The following is a 17,474-nucleotide window of genomic DNA, read 5'->3' on the forward strand; positions in this document are numbered from 1 at the left end:
TTAGGAACTACTAAAAACTTTTAATTCAATTTTTTATTCTTGTGAAAGCTGCAGAAACATTTTTATTTAAGTCTTGATGTTAAAGTGAGGCACATCAATGGCTTTAGCTAAAATTTTACCTTGTATTCCCTCAGCTAATAATTTCAAAAGGTAACTGACTTACTATAACACCTATAAAACAACTTCTTTATTAAATAAATTATAAAACATTCACACACACACAAAAAAGTTCTGGTTCTATAACATAATTATTTTGACAGAGAAACACAGGAAACTTTTTCCAGAATTTACCTCAGTATTTTTTATTCCAGCCAGCATTTTCTATTTCCACTTAAGGGGGACAGAAGACCAAGAAATAGTTAAGCTTAGATATGCTTTATAAACCATTAATTTCAATTACCAACCCAAATACCATAAAGACCTACAGAATCATCTCAAATTCACATAGTTGCTCATTTCCAGGATTTCACGGGGCTAAGAACAGATGTGTGTCAGAAATCAGGAAACTGGCTCAATTCCTTTGGGTTTTTTTTTTTTCCAGAATGGAAGCAAGGGGGAGGAAGGGTAAAGAAGAAAAACAATTTGACTGAAACATCACTCTTTCTCCTGTCTTAAAAAGAAACAGAGGCTTTGAGCAGAATGGCAATATCAGCTACAGCAGGCAGCTCCAGATAAGGGCTCAGATGTACAATTATCAGTTCTGATAAGTCAGGGATCAGAGGTTTTTTACTTCAGCGTTGCCTACAGCACTTCCTTTCCCAGACACACTACAACCAGATTAGGAAAGATAGCAGATAAGACATAGGCAGTGCAGAGGATAGTTCAGCAGTTTATGCTTTGAGCACCAGCACAGGAACATTATTAGTGCTGTAAGCAAACTTCCTTTCAAGTACTTCCAGTGTCTTGTCCAATGCTGAGCCATGGGTTATAAAGCAAAATAATCCACACTTGACCATTCTTTTCCCCCCTTCATTAAAAACTCTGTTCTGCACAAAACCTTCTAATACTTCAGAATTTACAATGTTCCAACTAGCAAGTTGCTGCTAACACACCTGGTAGCAGGGAAGTCTTATAAAAAGGACAGGTTGTTACTGCATCTTCATAACTCTTAGTAGCCTTAGACTGACAAAAAGGTTCTTTATCTAAAGAAGTATGTGAGTAGCTCACATTTTCCATATCAGAAGCAGCATACTTACTGAAATTAAGCATATCTAAAAAACAAAGTTAAATAGACCACTGACACTGTTTATTTTGCTGCATTCATTGATTTGTGATACCTACTCATTCCTTGGTAAATGAAGAGGAAAAGCTCAAATGCACTACCCTAGCTGGTGTCAAGAACTACTCATATTTGAGATTTTAAAAATATCAAAAGGTATTATATATAAAGAACCTTCCAAAGACAGACCCTTATTTGTACTTCACTTACTTACAACCAACAATTTTTCTGCACATCACATTTCCTAGTGAGCAAGGCAGCACACAACACATCAACCAGAAAAAGTCATGTCTGCTAACATCTTTAGCTTTACCTCTACCCCCTCCCAGGGTAAAACCCCACAGTTTCATTAAATCTCTTTATATCAAAACAGTTTGGCTTCTTTTTTTTCCCCAAGTATAAAAAACAGCAACAAAGCCTTCAGATCACACCGGGGCTAAATTAATTATATTCAGAGGAAGGGTGGAGGGACAGAAAAGCTGAGAAGAGGAATATAAAGAGTCCTGAGTTTTCCTAGAGGCTCTGTTTGAGGGCCCTGAGGCTGGGAAGCAGCTGGTCTGCACTCGGGCGCTCCTCCACGTTGGCCTTCCAGCAGCAGCTGATGATGCTGTGCAGAGTCTGGCCCACGGGGGACTCGTGGAACACCTCGGCGGCCAGCGAAGGGCGCAGGCTGTAGGCGACCACGGCGTAGAGCACGTGCTGCCGCTCCCCCAGGTACGGCTGCTCCCGCATGGCCATCTGCCAGAGGGTGATGGCAAACGAGTAGATATCCGCTTTGGCAGTCGCCCTCTCGCCCTTGAGGAGCTCAGGGGCACGGTGTGTGTACGTGCCTCCCTGCTGGCAAGCATAAGTGCTCTGGGACAAGCCCTTCTCCAGTTTCTGGGAGCACCCAAAGTCTCCAATCTTGCACACTCCCTGCTCAGTGATGAAAATGTTTGCAGGCTTCAGGTCCAAGTGCACAATGTCCTGCGAGTGCAGAAAGGCTAAGCCTGTCATGATGTCACACGAATAGCACACAGTCTCTCCCATGCTCAGGGCCTTCCTTCCACATCCACCTTCATCATCCTCCCCCTGCCTCCATGCACCCCCAGTGCCATAAATCACATGGTGCAGAGTGATGTTACCCACATACTCCATGATGATGGTGCCCAGGCTGTTCTCGCTGGCTGGGGCACACGTGCTGGCAGCCACCACACGTACCACATTATCGTGCTGGAGCTGGGCCACGTTCAGCTCAGCCCAGAAGCTCTGCCGCGATGCCAGCCGGTTTTTGCTGCTCTTCTTCACCTGCTTCACAGCCACTGTCGCACCATGGTAGGTGGCTTTGTAGACAGAGCCGAAGCCCCCAGATCCTAGTGGCTGCAGGAGGCAGAGCTGCTCCCAGTCAATGGAGCACCAGGACAGGCGTGGAGGCAAGCGACGAGTCCTGGCTGAAGAAGCTCCCCCCAAAAAGCTTTTGCTGTCTTTGCCAGAGATAACTAAAGGGCTGCTGCAGGGGCGCAAATTTGCAGAGGGGGAATACTCAAAAGAAAGAAAACAATTAAGAGGAATAGGTGATGGCATAATATGTAGGCAAAAACAACAGGCAGCTACTAAGACAGAAGACCAGAAAACTTCCCCAAAAGAAAGGACTCTAAACTGGCTTCCAAAGCCTTTTATCCTCCCTTCACCATTTTCCCTCCCTCCCCCAAATGAACTGCATCTGTCACAACTGTCAGAACCAAATCAGATTCACCTGGAAACATTCTTCTCCAGCCCTGAAGCTAATCTCTAGAAACTCAAGGCAAACGGATTTAAAGCTAAAAAATGATTAACTCATAAGTATTTCACATCATTTCTAATCTCAAAAGAAAAAGAAATATGCTCTGCCCATTGAATGCCTCTAGCAAAATGCCCAGGAGTAAAAAAAGCAGTGACTAGTGAATGCTTTTCACCATGGCCCCAGGCAGGAATGATCAGCATCAGGTGCATTAAACAGCTCAAAGTCTCTGTCGGTGAAGCAGCTGAAGTGACTGCTAACGTTTGAGATGCTATGGCAGACATAAATATAAAAGTGTGTTTTTGGAACCTACCACTTCAATCTGACTGGGACAAGGGGACTGCTTTGGGTGCTCAGCTTTGCCCGTGCAGCGTAAAGACAAATTATTGTTCTGTATCATCCTTTGGATATAGTAACTAGAATTATACAAAAGTATTTGGTCATTTTCCCATCACACCCTATGCAGTACTACAGTGTGTATTTTATTTCTGGATCCTTCTTAGAAAAATTATTGCTGAATTTACAGAGCTGTTCTGGCAGAAATCAAAGAAACATAATTTTGTGTTAGTGGTCCATGTGGTTTTTAAAGGGCTTTTTTGAATTTTGACCCTCTCACATATTTACAGTGCTCACGTGAACTGCCATAGTGTTTGGTACCTGCTGTACTGCCCAGGTAGCAGAGCACCCTTATGGGACCTATACAGTTAAGGATTTTTGAATATTACAGTATCCTTCTGTACATGTTGACAAATATCCTGGAAAACTTGGAAGCCATTTCCTACCTCCTTACTCCCAGAACCTTCCTCTGGGTGTCAGATTTTTCAGTACTGATTCTGCCATGGGGCTTCAGACTGACAGTGCCTCTTTCTCCAGGGTTTATCTCTGGGCAGCATTGACTCTGCAGTAATTCCTGCAGGGGTTTCCTGGTGTTTTCTTTTCATTTTTGTTGTTTTTTTTTTCCTCTGGGTGAGTAAAATGCCACACAGGATGCTGAGAGGGGTTTCAAGGGTACCCAGACCATGTGCAAGCAGAACTGGAGTGTTCTCCACCTTGAGATGAGTGCAGTTGTTCACCTTAACACACAAACCTGACGTCCCAAAGTCATCTTCTGACTCTCCCTGAACTCTAGATCAGCTCGACCAGAGGGTCTCAAAGTCATCACTTCTCAGTGAATCAGTGACGGAGATCTTCCCCAGTACTGACATTTAGGACAATCAGGAGAAATTTGCCGCAGCAATTCACAGGGAAGCAAACTTGGACCACAGATCAATGGGAATGGAGAGTCTGGGTTCTCATCTGGCAGTGTCAAACAGACAGGCTGGGGAAGATAAATAAATAAATAGGTGCTAATAGGAATTGTTAGTAAGTGAGAGCACAAAGACTAAGGGATGCCAAGAGACCTCACAAGGGCCTCGGGTGGGACAATTCCTGCAGACGGGACTGCCTGGCAACACAAGGCTCCTCTTTCCTGGCCCCTCCCAGAACGGACTCTGGCAGTGCAAGAGGCCCCTGGACCCTCAGGCGCTACCACACCCTGTGAGCTTTCTGCTTTACAGCATGAGCCCATCTAATACCCTATTGCTACCCCTGCTTTGGGACATTTCTCTGGCTCATCATCAGTTATACAGGGATGTTTTGGGGGTGGGGGAGGACCAGAGGATCTTTAGTGCAGTTTTAAATATGCAGTGAAATAAGCCATGGAGAGAACAGGTATTAACTTTCCTTCTGTGAGCAGCACTACAATGTTAAGCCTGTATGTAGAAGTCTTGATTTCCAATCTTTGCAGAGAATATCTTCTAGGCAGCTGAGTTGTGATGGAAATGGAAAGCTGCAGAAAGTGGATGAAGCTACATAAGAGAGAGAAAAGATTTTTATGCCTGTTTTCCAGGTGCTAGTAGGTCTCCAATTCTTCCGTGGGTTTCTGTGCAACATGGCATATAAAAGCACCAGAAAGCTTCTCTGAATTCTCCAAACCTATTTGCACCAGGTTATGGTGGCAGGCAGTGAAGTTCAAAGGGAAAGCTGGGTGTGGAGAGGCACAGGTAGAAGGATGTGTGGATGAAAAGACTGAGCACAGACCTGTTAAGCCAACAACTATAGCAGCCTGATGATTGTGAATGCTATAAAACAGCAATAAAAATCTATGTTCATAAAATAGACAGGATTGAGGCTGTTTTCAAATTTCTTTGATTGAAATAATTTGAAAGGATGTACCACACCTGTCATATTATTATTTCCAAACTTCATGTCCACATCTGTCAGCTGTCCTTTTGTGAGTGTTTCAGGTAATTTTCTTGTTACCCTATTCTGTCAGAATTCTTTCTGTTTTGCCCTGCCATGGTAGACATTGTTGTATTTTTCTTGGGGAACACACTGAATTTTTGAACAGGAAGAGATGGGATGTAAATGGGATGTAAAATTGGGATGTAAAGTGCCTCAGTGTAATTTACTGTCCTGCCTCAATCTTATGGCTGAGGACCAAAGCAAGGGAACATCCAGAGTCTTTCAATGTGAACACGATTAAATCTGATTTAAATGCAAGCAGGCTTTTCTTCCTAATGAACATTATTTTCCTGTAATCCATAGGTGATTTGGCCCAGTGACTTCCCAGGAGCCACAATCGCTGTAGGACATCCGTTGTTTAGCTCCAGCATTGCTGCAGGAGCCCCCGGAGAGGCTGGGGAGCCACCTGCAGAGGGGAGCAGGGCTGCTGGGGACTGCTGCCCCTTCCCTCCCAGCCACCCCTCCCCAGGGCAACCCCCAGCAGCCTCCAGCCACACTGTTCCCATTGCACTGCCTTTTCCATGAGGGAAAAGGAAGCTGTAGGAGCCGAAGCTATCAGTACAGAATGCAATAGGAACTTACAAGTGACAGGAGGGAAGCACACAGCCTGTGTCCCGTGGGCTGCAATATGTCACAGCCACAACAAACTGCAGCAGCAATGGCTTTGTTCCAAGCTTGTGTGTTGTATTTCTGCAAGTAAAACATACCTGTGCATCCAATGCTGCACCAGCTGCCCAACCTAGTCTGTGCTTCTGGATGAGAAGGAACACAGAATTTCTCTCGGTTCCCCCATTCATATTTCACTTGCATATCAGTAATAAAGGAGCTCTTTGTTTCTCATTGTTCTTAGTTACTACTGCTGTTTGTTTGGTCACTGGACAGAAGTCAGCCCTGATACCAAGGGCATTAAAGGGCTGGCATGGATATAACCCAGCACAACACAGGGCACGTACCAAACACCAGTTTTGTTTTCATCCGGGTACATCACTCTTGTGGTAAATAGCCAGTTTTGTCTAAAACAGGAGAAGGACAGGGCTGGGGACTGGAACTGACTTCAGAGACTTTAGGAGCATATAGTTATGTACTTTTTCTCAATGATTACTTTATTCTTTGTACATTTGGTGGTTGTACCATGTAACAATCCCTTGAAGGCTTGGCTATGCAGAGGCTTCTGAAAACTGCCTTACAATACAGAGGTATTGTGTTTCAACACATTGTGTTTCTACTAGGTTACTTTGCAACCTTGCTAAAGGAGCCAAATGTAGCTCTTCAGTACTTAAATTACAGTCCTACTCAAAGCAAGACAGTTCCATAGCCTGTGGCGTAGTGACTTCTGAGAGGTTTTCTTCTCTGTTTGAAAGCAAGAGTTTTCTTTTTTTTCGTTTTACTGTTAGTCCCTCTAATCCCAGTTTAGTATTTGATGCTGAATTTATATTCTCCTCATGCACGGAGTTTCATAGTCCAAGTGTTACTTCTGGTCACACCTCATAGACCTCAAATAATATTCAGAGTTGCCTGAAAGGAATTCTGATATGATCAATTGCACAGGTATAAGTGATAGCATTGTCTGGAGCTAGTCCCTACAGAGGCTTGCTCTGAAGATAGGCCACTGATAAACTTTTTTTTTTTTTTTTTTTTTTTTCTTTTTGGCTACAAGAACAAGCCAGAAAAGAATCCAGTTCATGTTTCAGAGTTGGATTTTTTTTTTTGGTGAGACAAATGACACCTTGGAACCACAAATACAAGGAAGTTTTCATTAAAGCATTAAAGGAGTGAAAGGTAAACCCAAATGGAAGGAAAAAATACATCTGCAAGAACTGTGATGCTATTTCACTGCTGAGACATAATAATAATAAACATTACAAAAGGTTAAACCCTAGTTTATAAATAATACGATCAAGTTTCAAACATACATTGCCAAACAGCTGTTTGATGCTTTTTTTCCTTCACACTAAGGTTACTCCATATGTTCAAGAGCATGAAGAAAAGGCTCTCCTTACCTGAACACACTGAGGTTTTAACTCGAGGCACTGGAAAGGCAGGTGAGGTTTCACAGTTAATTTACAGGGGTCTCAGTGACCAAGGTGGAACAGGGATAACAATCTGAGACCTGCTGCTGTAGATTAATACCACGATTTCAAACGAGCACCTTGTGACAAGCTAAAAGAATCCAAACTTGGGGATAAAGGTAATGAAATGTAAACTACAGGCTCTCACCCACAGCAGTATTTTCTGGCCATGCAAAGACGGATACCTATGCTGGCAGGCTGACTGCTGTCACATGGCAGGGACCTTATGCAGTATTTTCAGCCAAATTGTCCAAGACTGGTTTTGCAGTCTTGCCCCTGGAGCAAAGCCGACTTTGCTGGGTCACAGGGAGATGCCAAACATAGTGGTGGAATTTAAGACTTGTAGCTTTAGGACTAGGAAACAGCTTCAGTGCTTAACAAGAAAAATGAATCACGTACAGCAAAGGACCCGGGGGGGTAATGTTAGTGCTAAGTCTAGTGCTGGGAGGCTGCTGCTTTGCCAGGTACATGGATTTAATGCTGATGCCTGGACTGCTGCACAAAAGAGTGAGTCTCGCCCAGGAGCTTGCACAATCCCATTAACACAGATCACGCCCAGCTCTGTCATGTATATTAAATACACTGCCTAGCAAATGTGGTGGCTTCCTGCAAGCACCACCTCTTTGGAGAGTTGTAGAGCAGAAGAGGCAAGAGAACCAGCTAAATTTGGTGGCTCTGAAGCGGCAGCCTGGGTCCTCTGGTGGAGCACAGTGAATTCTCAGAGGTTGCCTTAAGTTGAAGTATTTTAAACTCAAGATTAAAATGGGTCATACAATTCAAGTACATTATTGCAAGGCTTTCAGTGTGTAAGCAGAAGCTTGTAAAAATACTGCTGACTTCAGCCCAAGCTGAACAGAGCATATGAACTATGGGGCAACCCTGTAATACTTCATTGGTGTAAGGAGTCAAACACTGACAAAATAAAAGCGGACAATTTTCAGGTGAGACTTCAGAAAATTTGGGACTTTAGTCTGTGTTTATTTGTGATAAATGTTTGATATTTGATAGTCTGACGTTACAGCTCAGATGTTGCTCACTTATGGCATGCACCTAAGCCATACAAAGCCTTTATTTTATTTTCAATGTAAGTACTTGTGAAGGAAATTTAAGAATTTACCCATGACCATGTGTGGAACAATTTAACACAAAAGCCAGTAAGCCAGAGTTGAGCCTAATTTCAGAAGCACAGCCTATAGAACTTTTCTGCTGAAACTGTATCTAGGACTACACAAGGACAGCTGACAAACACCTTTCTCACTGGAGTCTGTGCACCCTTTAGATAAACTGCTGTCTCTTATAGATTAATCAAGTCATTGGAAGCAGCTCTTCCAGCTTGCCTGCACAGACTGTGTTAACTTGGGGATACCTTAACAAACAATATGATTCACTCTGGACTTGTAAAACACAAACACTTTAGACTTAAACATTTTGGAGGAAACCAAAACTAATTTATCAACTTTTCCAGCTTGGATTACTCTCCCATGCATTGTACATACATGTGCACACAAACATTCACCAGAGCTTAAGCAATATACTATTTTTAGAAACTGTGACTCTTCAGGTTTTCTGCACTACTTAACACACATCAAGCAGAGATGGGACATATGAAAGTGACACTAATCATTCTTCTTTGTACGTGGCAGTTCAGTGCAACAGTGAGAATCAGCCTCACTGTAAACTGGGTAAACTATCAAGGGATCAATTAAAATGATTTCCAGCTCAGCCACAGCAGGCATTACCACAGGCCTGTTTTCAGAGCTCAGCTGATAGCTGATGTCTCTTTGGTCCCCTCTGTGACAAAATAGTTTTGTAGCTGGTGATCTTGTGATCTTGTCCCAAATGAGACAAGGCTGAGTGATGACAATGGAGAACAGAATTGTTCATTATATTTTTTAAAAATACTTATTCCTCTGAAAATGTTCATTACTTGAGGACATGCAGACCATTATAATGAATAAATAAGTAAAATCATAGAAAAATAAAAATACCAGGCAAGCTGTTACACCCTAATTAGGAGTAGAGAAAGTTCATACTGAATTACCTGGGATATAGCACATGAGCAGGAACTTGAAACTTCACACTACTGCTTCACAACACTATTATCTCCAGTGTTCAAAACACAAATACAGTGTTGCTGTTTATTTGCTAAAGGCCTCAGCTCATACTGATAAGCACCAGTTAATCTTCCAATATACTTCTCAAACTATTAAGTACAGACTAAATTTTGTAGCAGAGTTTATCTTGCTGTCCCACTTGCTGCCTGTTTGTGATCACCAATCCTTGATGTGCGAACTATGGCAGCTCCCACTTTGGAAAACTTAATTTCTATCCGATTTTACAGAATGTTTTGATTTGCAAAGCAGGGAAACCAACAGCATGTAGCTGCTCAGTTCTTGCTCATCCAGCAGTACCTCTGCATCAGTTCTGCATTTCTCTGTCAAAAAAGATTTTACATCCTAAGGCATGCTTGTATGTGGAAAGGAAAAGAAGGTGTGAAGAACGAGGGAACGTGAAAGGGAAAACCAGAATAGCCTTCCTCTTCCACTCCTGGAGGACAGACCAGGTACAGAGGATACTACAGAACCATTTATCTGTACTTTCTTATAAAAGATTTGAAGAGAGGTGTTTACAGGACACAGAGAAGGGAAGATGTTTGTGGCTCTGAATTTAACAAGGAACTGCATCAAGAGATCTCTGTGTAACACAGAGATGTCATCTGTGTAATCCCACTCCAATTATTGCAGAGGCTAATGGAATTTCTAGAGGCTATCTGCTTGGAAGGAGGACATGATAAATCAGTAACAGTGGGTGAGACCAGCTAGGACACCAACACAGTGAATGGGGTGGTTTTCTCTCGAGGGGGTATGTGTTTGTGGGTGGTTGTAAATTGTTTTGCAGAGTATTTCATACCACAGAGCACGTGTTGAGCTTTTGACTCTTACTATAACAAGGCCAACCCTCTCAAACAAGTTAGAAACCTGTGGCACAGAAGAGGTAAGTCAGCTCAGAGGAATGGGGTGGGGATCACAAGAAAGGAAAGATGTCTGCATGGGGAGAAGGCCAAAGCCAACAACTCTCTCTAACAATCCTTTCTCTCCAACTTGGTTACAGCAAGGAACCTAAAAAGCCGAGATTTGGAGAAGAGAGGAACTCAAAAGCAGGGAAACACAGGCAGTGCTAAAGATGTTATCAAAATATTTTCTGAAAAGCAATGAAATGTGAAATGCTAGTCTTTTACTTTCCTGGGAAACAGGCTGTACTAGGGAACACCTGTGTGGAATGAGCAGAGGTAACTTTCTGTTCGTGTGCAGGCAAGCTGCTTGTCTGGCTGCGAGGCACCTCTTCCCCAAGCGTCAGCCTGGCTTCTTCAGAAGTCAGTGCCACGGCCAGACAGACATCTGTGGGACCAAAGCAACTGAGTTTCTCCTCAGAGAAGAGAGACATGCCACACAGTGTGTCTAGCTCATGCCACGCCCTTAAAGTTTGCCCTGCAAACTACAACAAACGATGCATGAGACTTGCATTAATGTGAAATGATGGGGAATCACTCGCCAATGTGTCTCAAAGGAATGGTCCCACTATGGATACCCCACACTTACCTTCCAGTGTCTCACAGTGTTTCAATTTGATGGCAAACTCAATTGCTTCCTTCAGTTCAGACCTGTCTTGTCACAGACACAGAAGCATCATCCCATTTGCTCCTTGGTGAAATCATGAAACGCATATATTTATGCCTTAAGATTTTCTGAAAAACTGACATTTTACCAGTCATAAATTATAAGGACAGCTATGCCTTTGCAAAGTACACCCAGCAAAACTGGATGCACTCAGTAACTACTTCTTGCAATCCCAAACATGCAGATCAAGATTATCTATTGAAATGCCAGGCATAAGTTATTCATTAACTAAAACCATTCTGTAATTTTATTGATATATTTTGTGGAGTTCACATATTTTTGTACAGCAAACATAACACTGTAGGCCACAAGAAGCTGCAGCACTATTGTTTAATAGCAGCAAGGTATATTTTATAATCAGGGTATGTGGACAATAAATAGTCTGTTTCTTTGGATGTGAATGTTTAAAATGAAGTTCTGCTGCAGCTTCATAACGTGATTGCTATTTTACAGAGCTTATACACAAAAATATATATGCAATCTTTTTGTCTATATTTTATACAAATACAACAGTAGTTTGTGAATACATTTTAAAGTACATATACATGATAAGCAACTCAATTTCCCATATCACAGGATAGCAAATTTTAAATGCAAGAAACATATACAAATTCAGTCTGGAATGCAGGGTTTTCTGTATTCTTTTTTTTTTCTCTATTTTTTTTCGACTCAAAACTTTTATCATTAAAAACATTTTAGCATACAAGTCCAAACAATTTTTCCACTAGCTAAAAATATAATTTCAGCAATCCGAGTCAGGTTTGGGTGTGACATCATTCACCAATATACTCTTCCCAGTTTTTGTCTAAGGCTTTTAGTAACATATAGTATGTTCTTCACTCCACACCATATAAAAAGCCCACATTTAACACTAACTAGCAGTCCCCTATTTTTGTGAACAAGAGCTGGGCTTGTCAGCGTTTAAATTTGCATGTCCAAAATTTTACTTTTGCAAGTGCATATGAATACATTGTGGTGTTGCACAAAGTTCATTAATGACAAATTAAGTCACAGTATAAAAATATATCATACAACTATAGGTCTAGTATAGTCCTTTTTTTCTATGGGTAAAAATACATCTGAATGAGACAGGGAGGTTTGTAGCACCATGACAGGAGTTGTATCCCAAGTTACATTAGCAGCATGATCCAATATAACAATATTGCAGGAGTGTTTCTGAGGAGATAAACATTCACTCTGGTTCAACTGTACCACTGAAGCTTATACTGAAAAGTGTTTACATATGATTAGCAATAGTTCTGTGTCACTTCCAGGGCTAGATAACTGTTATCAAAAGACACTGCCTTCCAACAAAAGTAAGACACCCTTATTGCATAAAAGCTTTGGGACTACCCAAACACATTTTGAACTACTGTGGCATTACTTGTAAGTTGAGCATGATGCTAAGTAAGCTGTGGCATAAACTGTACACTGGGGGGAAGCAGGACAGGCAGCTAAGCCTATAATGGTTTACTACATACCAGATAAGTACATATATTTCAGAGGCTTATCTATAGACTGAGAAGAATACAGGAGAAGCTGCTAAACCAGTGTATGAGACAGACATGACAAAGGATGCAGGATCCCCATAGCATTTATGGATGCAGGATCAGGCCCAAAGTTAACTTCAGACAGCAGCATAGCGATGATAGGATATGATTTTAAAAATTCTGTATCAAATACTGCATGTTAAATATTTTTGACAAAGTTTACCATCAAGAACTCCAGAAGACACAGTTTGCAAATGGTGAGGACAAACTCCTAATTGTTTTTGACTGGTATTCAAAATGGCAGTAGAAGACAGTGTAGTTTGAAACATGTAAACCTAGTAAAAACCATTGTAAAACCCTTAAGAAAGACACACTGGTTCTGTGCAATATAGCAAATTGATAAGAAAACACTGTAAAAATGTACCTGTTTAAAATTACAATGTCTACCATTTTGTACACAAAGCATTATACCAAAGGCCTACATATATGTAATCTAATGGCACTTGAAACAAATTATAATAAAAGGTTTTATAATAAAAAGCATAACCTGTAAGAAATTTTCTTAAAAGGTTTAGGTTTTCTTTTTGAAAGTGCTATATCTTGTAATATGTGTAACATAGAGGTTGACCAAGCTTTATTTTAAAAAATATTGGCCTATAATACAAGTTTAGCTCACTAGGCAAATGATCCTGAAAATATGTACTCTTAACATTCATTATTAGCTTAATAAAGCAATCAGCTCTGGCTCATGTTTCAGTCAGTATATGGTTTTTAAAAACCGCTACTGCCAAATTAACAATAAATCACTCTATTCCACAATTTACTACTAAATAAAGCACAAGCAACAAGTACACAAAAATATATATATTAAAAAAAAAAAAACAACAAAAAAAAAAACCAACAACAAAACAACCTTACTAGAAGTTTGGAAGTTGCACAAAGAGTGGTGCATGATCAGCCAGCCCTCCCCCCTCCCACCAAGAATCCAAGGGAAATCAAGAAAACGGGGTTTAAAAAGTGATGATTTAGTAGTGGCCAATATTGACTCTGCCTAAGCGATGCTCAAAAGCACTCTGGTGGTGTTGGTATTGCTTAAAGGGTCAGTCTGCTTCCATGTTACCCTACATGCTAGTTCAGCTGCAAACACTCTGGGTGCAGCTACCCACTGAAACCCTGACTGAATGAGGTTCAATATCTTGTCTGAGGTCTCTATTTCTCAAGTGAAATGTACATCTAACTCCAAGTGAAATGTCAATCCCTTTTCAGGAAGCTAAGGCACGAACAAAGTAGTAAGGGTTCTGGCTACGCACTAAGAAACGGGTGTTGGCAAAGTGTCTGTGAGTTTTGTTTTTATGAACTCTTTCAGCAGCTGGGGCTGATAACAAGTGGCTCCAGACTGGAAATTTGTGTGCCAGAGGCTGCCCAGGGAGGGCAGAGCTGCCCGGTCACACTGCTGCGCCAGCTGCAGGATGCCAAGCACTCACAGCTTTCCTCTGCTGCAGGGAGAGTCGCAGATGCTCGGCTCCACGTGGGGCATAACCCACTGGAGGAATTAAGTCCATTTATCTTCATCTCAGATTAAAAGGATTGAGAATAAGCCCAAGTTTTTCTTAGATGCGTTACGGTCGTTCATATAAACTAGAGTTACATTCGGTTGCATTCAGCTTGTGCTCTGTTCATCTGTGTTTTTCTTTCCTTTAGAAAGGTGAATGGAAAAAAAGCAATATTGAACAAATCATTCAACTAAAGATGTAAGCAAGCGAGCAATCTGTTTCACAGAAACCAGAGGAAGCAGTCGTGAAGCAGAGCTAAACGCCCACTTTGAGATAATGTGCTCCTAAACCCAAAATCTAGGAGTAGTTTGCAGAATTTCAAAAGGTATTTTCCTTATTAATACATCCTTATTTTAATGCCTTTGGAACACAAACACATTTATAAAAATGTTATTTTTCAGTAATAAAATTTAAATACACATATGTATAAAATAGTAAAACTACACCTGCATATTGCTCCTAGCATTAAAAAAAAACCAGTAGGAGCTACTGATAAAACATCCGGAGCATGAGCTCCTTAAATGGGAGCAACTTTTGTTTCTGTGAAGTATATTTAGTTTAACCACTTAAAACCTTGTACGAATCCTCATTATTGTTTGAGAGATACTAATGTACTCAATTTCCATTTTTTAATTCCTTGTACAAAAATGACAAGGAAAATAATGTTATTGTTGAATTAAAGCAAATCTAGTTTGCTTTTATGCATCACAGGGCTGGTTGTTTTTTTAGGGTTTTTTTTTTCCTCTTTTGGTTATTAGGGGTTGGGGAATAGAATATATTGCATTAGGTAAAAAGTGGTGTAAGCAATATGCTTTTACTTCACTCCTAAGAGTCCTGTCTTTAAATCTTGGCGATGGGCAAAAAGTCCCTAACCAAGTACCCAGGTGTAGAAAGTGTGATTAACATCTAACTTGTTGCTTAGGAGGACATAACACACCATGTAACACAACTGAAAAGATCACTCCAATAAAAACAAAACAAAACAAAACAAACTGGTAGTTGCAAATTTACATTCACTTTCTGACTGCACGCTAGTTTTGAACTGAAAATAGGTACACACTTTCTGGCTGGACTTGATCCACCCTTTGGCGGTGGCAGCGGGGAGAAGACTGACGCCTACAAATGTGAACACACTACTGGAAGGTTCCTATGCAGTACTCTTTCTATGCTACTAAAGAGAAAAAAAACAGCAAGTTAAGAATTAAAACAAAAACAGCGACAAAATATTTGCATTACTACATTACAACACTTTTATATTTCAAGATCAGCCATTAATTTTGCCTGTTTCCCTATACCAGAGTCATGAAAGCATAAAAACACAGTTTCAAATTCAACTTGAAACATCTGTCATTTAGGCAAGCAGAGATTCTCTGTCGAAATTCTGTTCAGCCCTAATTTTAGAGAATTACACTACATTTTTTTTCTTCTGTAACAGGCCACCAAAATTTAAGCCAGAAAATGGCAAAATTCTTAACAACTTTTATAATGACTTCAATACAAGTCAAAATGCTATATATATGTACATGTGTATATATGGACTTCTATATATACACACACAAGTTTTCAGAAAAATCTGAATTCTATATTTATTTTAAAAATTTAGATTTGTCATTATAGAACAGGTCAGAGGTGTCACCATTTGGGAAGAGGATTTGTTTGGAAACAAACTGGAGAATTTTTTTCCCAAATCTCAGGAATCCTTGTGATACATATTTTAAATGGATTATTTGCAAATAGTAAAATATATTAAAAGGTAAGAGTGGCAGTTCTGCCACTGACATCAACAAAACAGAATAGCTGGTATGGTTGAAAAAGTTTTAAAAACGGGATGAGTGTTGCGAGTTTGCCTGGGATGACTTTCTACTGAACATTTTAAATGTGTAAATTGGCAGTGAAAATGAAAACAATACAATGAGACTGTTAAAAAAAACCAACAAACCAAAGTAAACACAGCTGAGAATAAACACTTTCAAAACATTTTAAAAAAAGTTAATTTAAATTTCTTACTGGCTTCATGAGATTGGTACTGTACAAAAGCAGAGAATTTATAATGTCTTATAGTAGGCACTAAGTTAAAAATGGTCACCTAAGGCATTTCTACAAATAGACAGTTAACAAGCCAGCTTTGTACATCCTATTGGAAAGCTTGATGAAATCGTGGTAGGGTGGTGGTTGTGCTTAGACTGCTTGTGAAAGCTGCTGACAATGAGTGCAGAGACCCAAGACCTATACTATTGCTAGGATCTTGTGGATCCTGGGTTTGTGGCGGAAGTTGAGTCATAGAAGAATGTGCCTCCTCTTGCGTGTAACTCATCCCGAGGTTTCCCACTGAAACAGAAGGGTTATAGGGAGGGCCATTTACAGGTATGAAGTTGAACAGCTGAGAAAAGTCCAATGACGGGGCGTTTAGAGGTTCGCTAATAGGAACGGAGCCCTTGGAAAGGGAAACTTCCCCCGACCCATCATCTAGTGGCCCTACTTGTGGATCCAGCCCTAGTTTTGATGAAGATGCTTGAGAATCCTGGGATGAAGAAGGCATACCACTTTGCAACTCCATTAAGTAACTTTCAATTTCCCCTTTCAATGGCTGTTCTTTTTCAGGCATAGAAATTGAGTATGAGGTAGTACCGAGCGGATATTTCAACGATAGCTGGTGAGAAGAGTGGACAGACTCCATATCTATTGGACAAGGCATTCCCAATGGTAACGATGTGGCAACCATTTGGTGTGCAGATGCAGAACTCTGCATGGACTGAATCTGAGTGTTGTAGAGATTTAATTGCAAAGTGTTTGTAAATGGCTTTGATGTCAGTTCACTGGAAGGTAAAGACATCACTGGAAGCAGCTCATCCTTAATAGGCACAGAAACATTGCAGGTAAAGGGATCTAGAAGGTCCATTGGCTCTGTTTTGACCTTCAAAAGTTCTTGGTTGTGACTTTTCTTCATGTGGCGCGTGAGGTGATCCTTCCGCCCAAATCTCTGTGCACAGTACTGACAGAGGAAGTCCTTTCTTCCAGTGTGCACTACCATGTGTCTGCGGACATCCTTTCGGGTGTAGAACCGACGATCACAGTGTTCACACTGGTGCTTTTTCTCCTTCACTCCACCCGATGACTTGCCTGCATGAGTTTTTAGGTGCTCCAGCAGCACTCCTGTGCTTTCAAAAGTCTGCAAACATACCTTACAGGTGAGGTCACCACTTGTTGCAGCATGCAAAGCCAGGTGACGTTTGAACCCAAGCTTGGTATTGTAGTTCTTTCCACATTCTTCACACTTAAAGGCCTCTTTGTTGGGATTGTGTGTATGTAGGTGATTCTTTAGGTGATCTTTTCGGTGAAACATTTTCTCACAATAATTACACTTGTGGGTTTTCTCAGGAGAATGAGTAGCCATATGCCTTTAAACACAGATATATTCTGTAAG

At 40.9% G+C, this 17,474-nt stretch overlaps 2 protein-coding genes across 4 annotated transcripts in view; both read right to left on the bottom strand.

Annotated features, from left to right (window-relative positions):
- Nucleotides 1–142: 142 nt before the first annotated feature.
- Nucleotides 143–3,651, bottom strand: MOS (MOS proto-oncogene, serine/threonine kinase). The gene has a single exon (XM_033068195.1). It carries the CDS (start codon nucleotides 2,780–2,782, stop codon nucleotides 1,733–1,735), a length of 1,050 nt encoding a protein of 349 aa, XP_032924086.1. The 5' UTR covers nucleotides 2,783–3,651; the 3' UTR covers nucleotides 143–1,732.
- Nucleotides 3,652–11,231: 7,580 nt separating this feature from the next.
- Nucleotides 11,232–17,474, bottom strand: part of PLAG1 (PLAG1 zinc finger) — a 53,431-nt gene continuing 47,188 nt past the window's right edge. For all 3 annotated transcript variants that reach the window (XM_033075836.1, XM_033075821.1, XM_033075828.2), the window contains one exon: nucleotides 11,232–17,448. In XM_033075836.1, coding sequence (XP_032931727.1) covers nucleotides 16,185–17,444 — 1,260 coding nt within the window. In that variant the 5' untranslated portion in view covers nucleotides 17,445–17,448 and the 3' untranslated portion in view covers nucleotides 11,232–16,184. The remainder of the gene's footprint in view (nucleotides 17,449–17,474) is intronic.

This window comes from Catharus ustulatus, chromosome 1 (genome assembly GCF_009819885.2).
Source record: "Catharus ustulatus isolate bCatUst1 chromosome 1, bCatUst1.pri.v2, whole genome shotgun sequence".
Taxonomy (NCBI): Eukaryota; Metazoa; Chordata; class Aves; order Passeriformes; family Turdidae; genus Catharus; species Catharus ustulatus.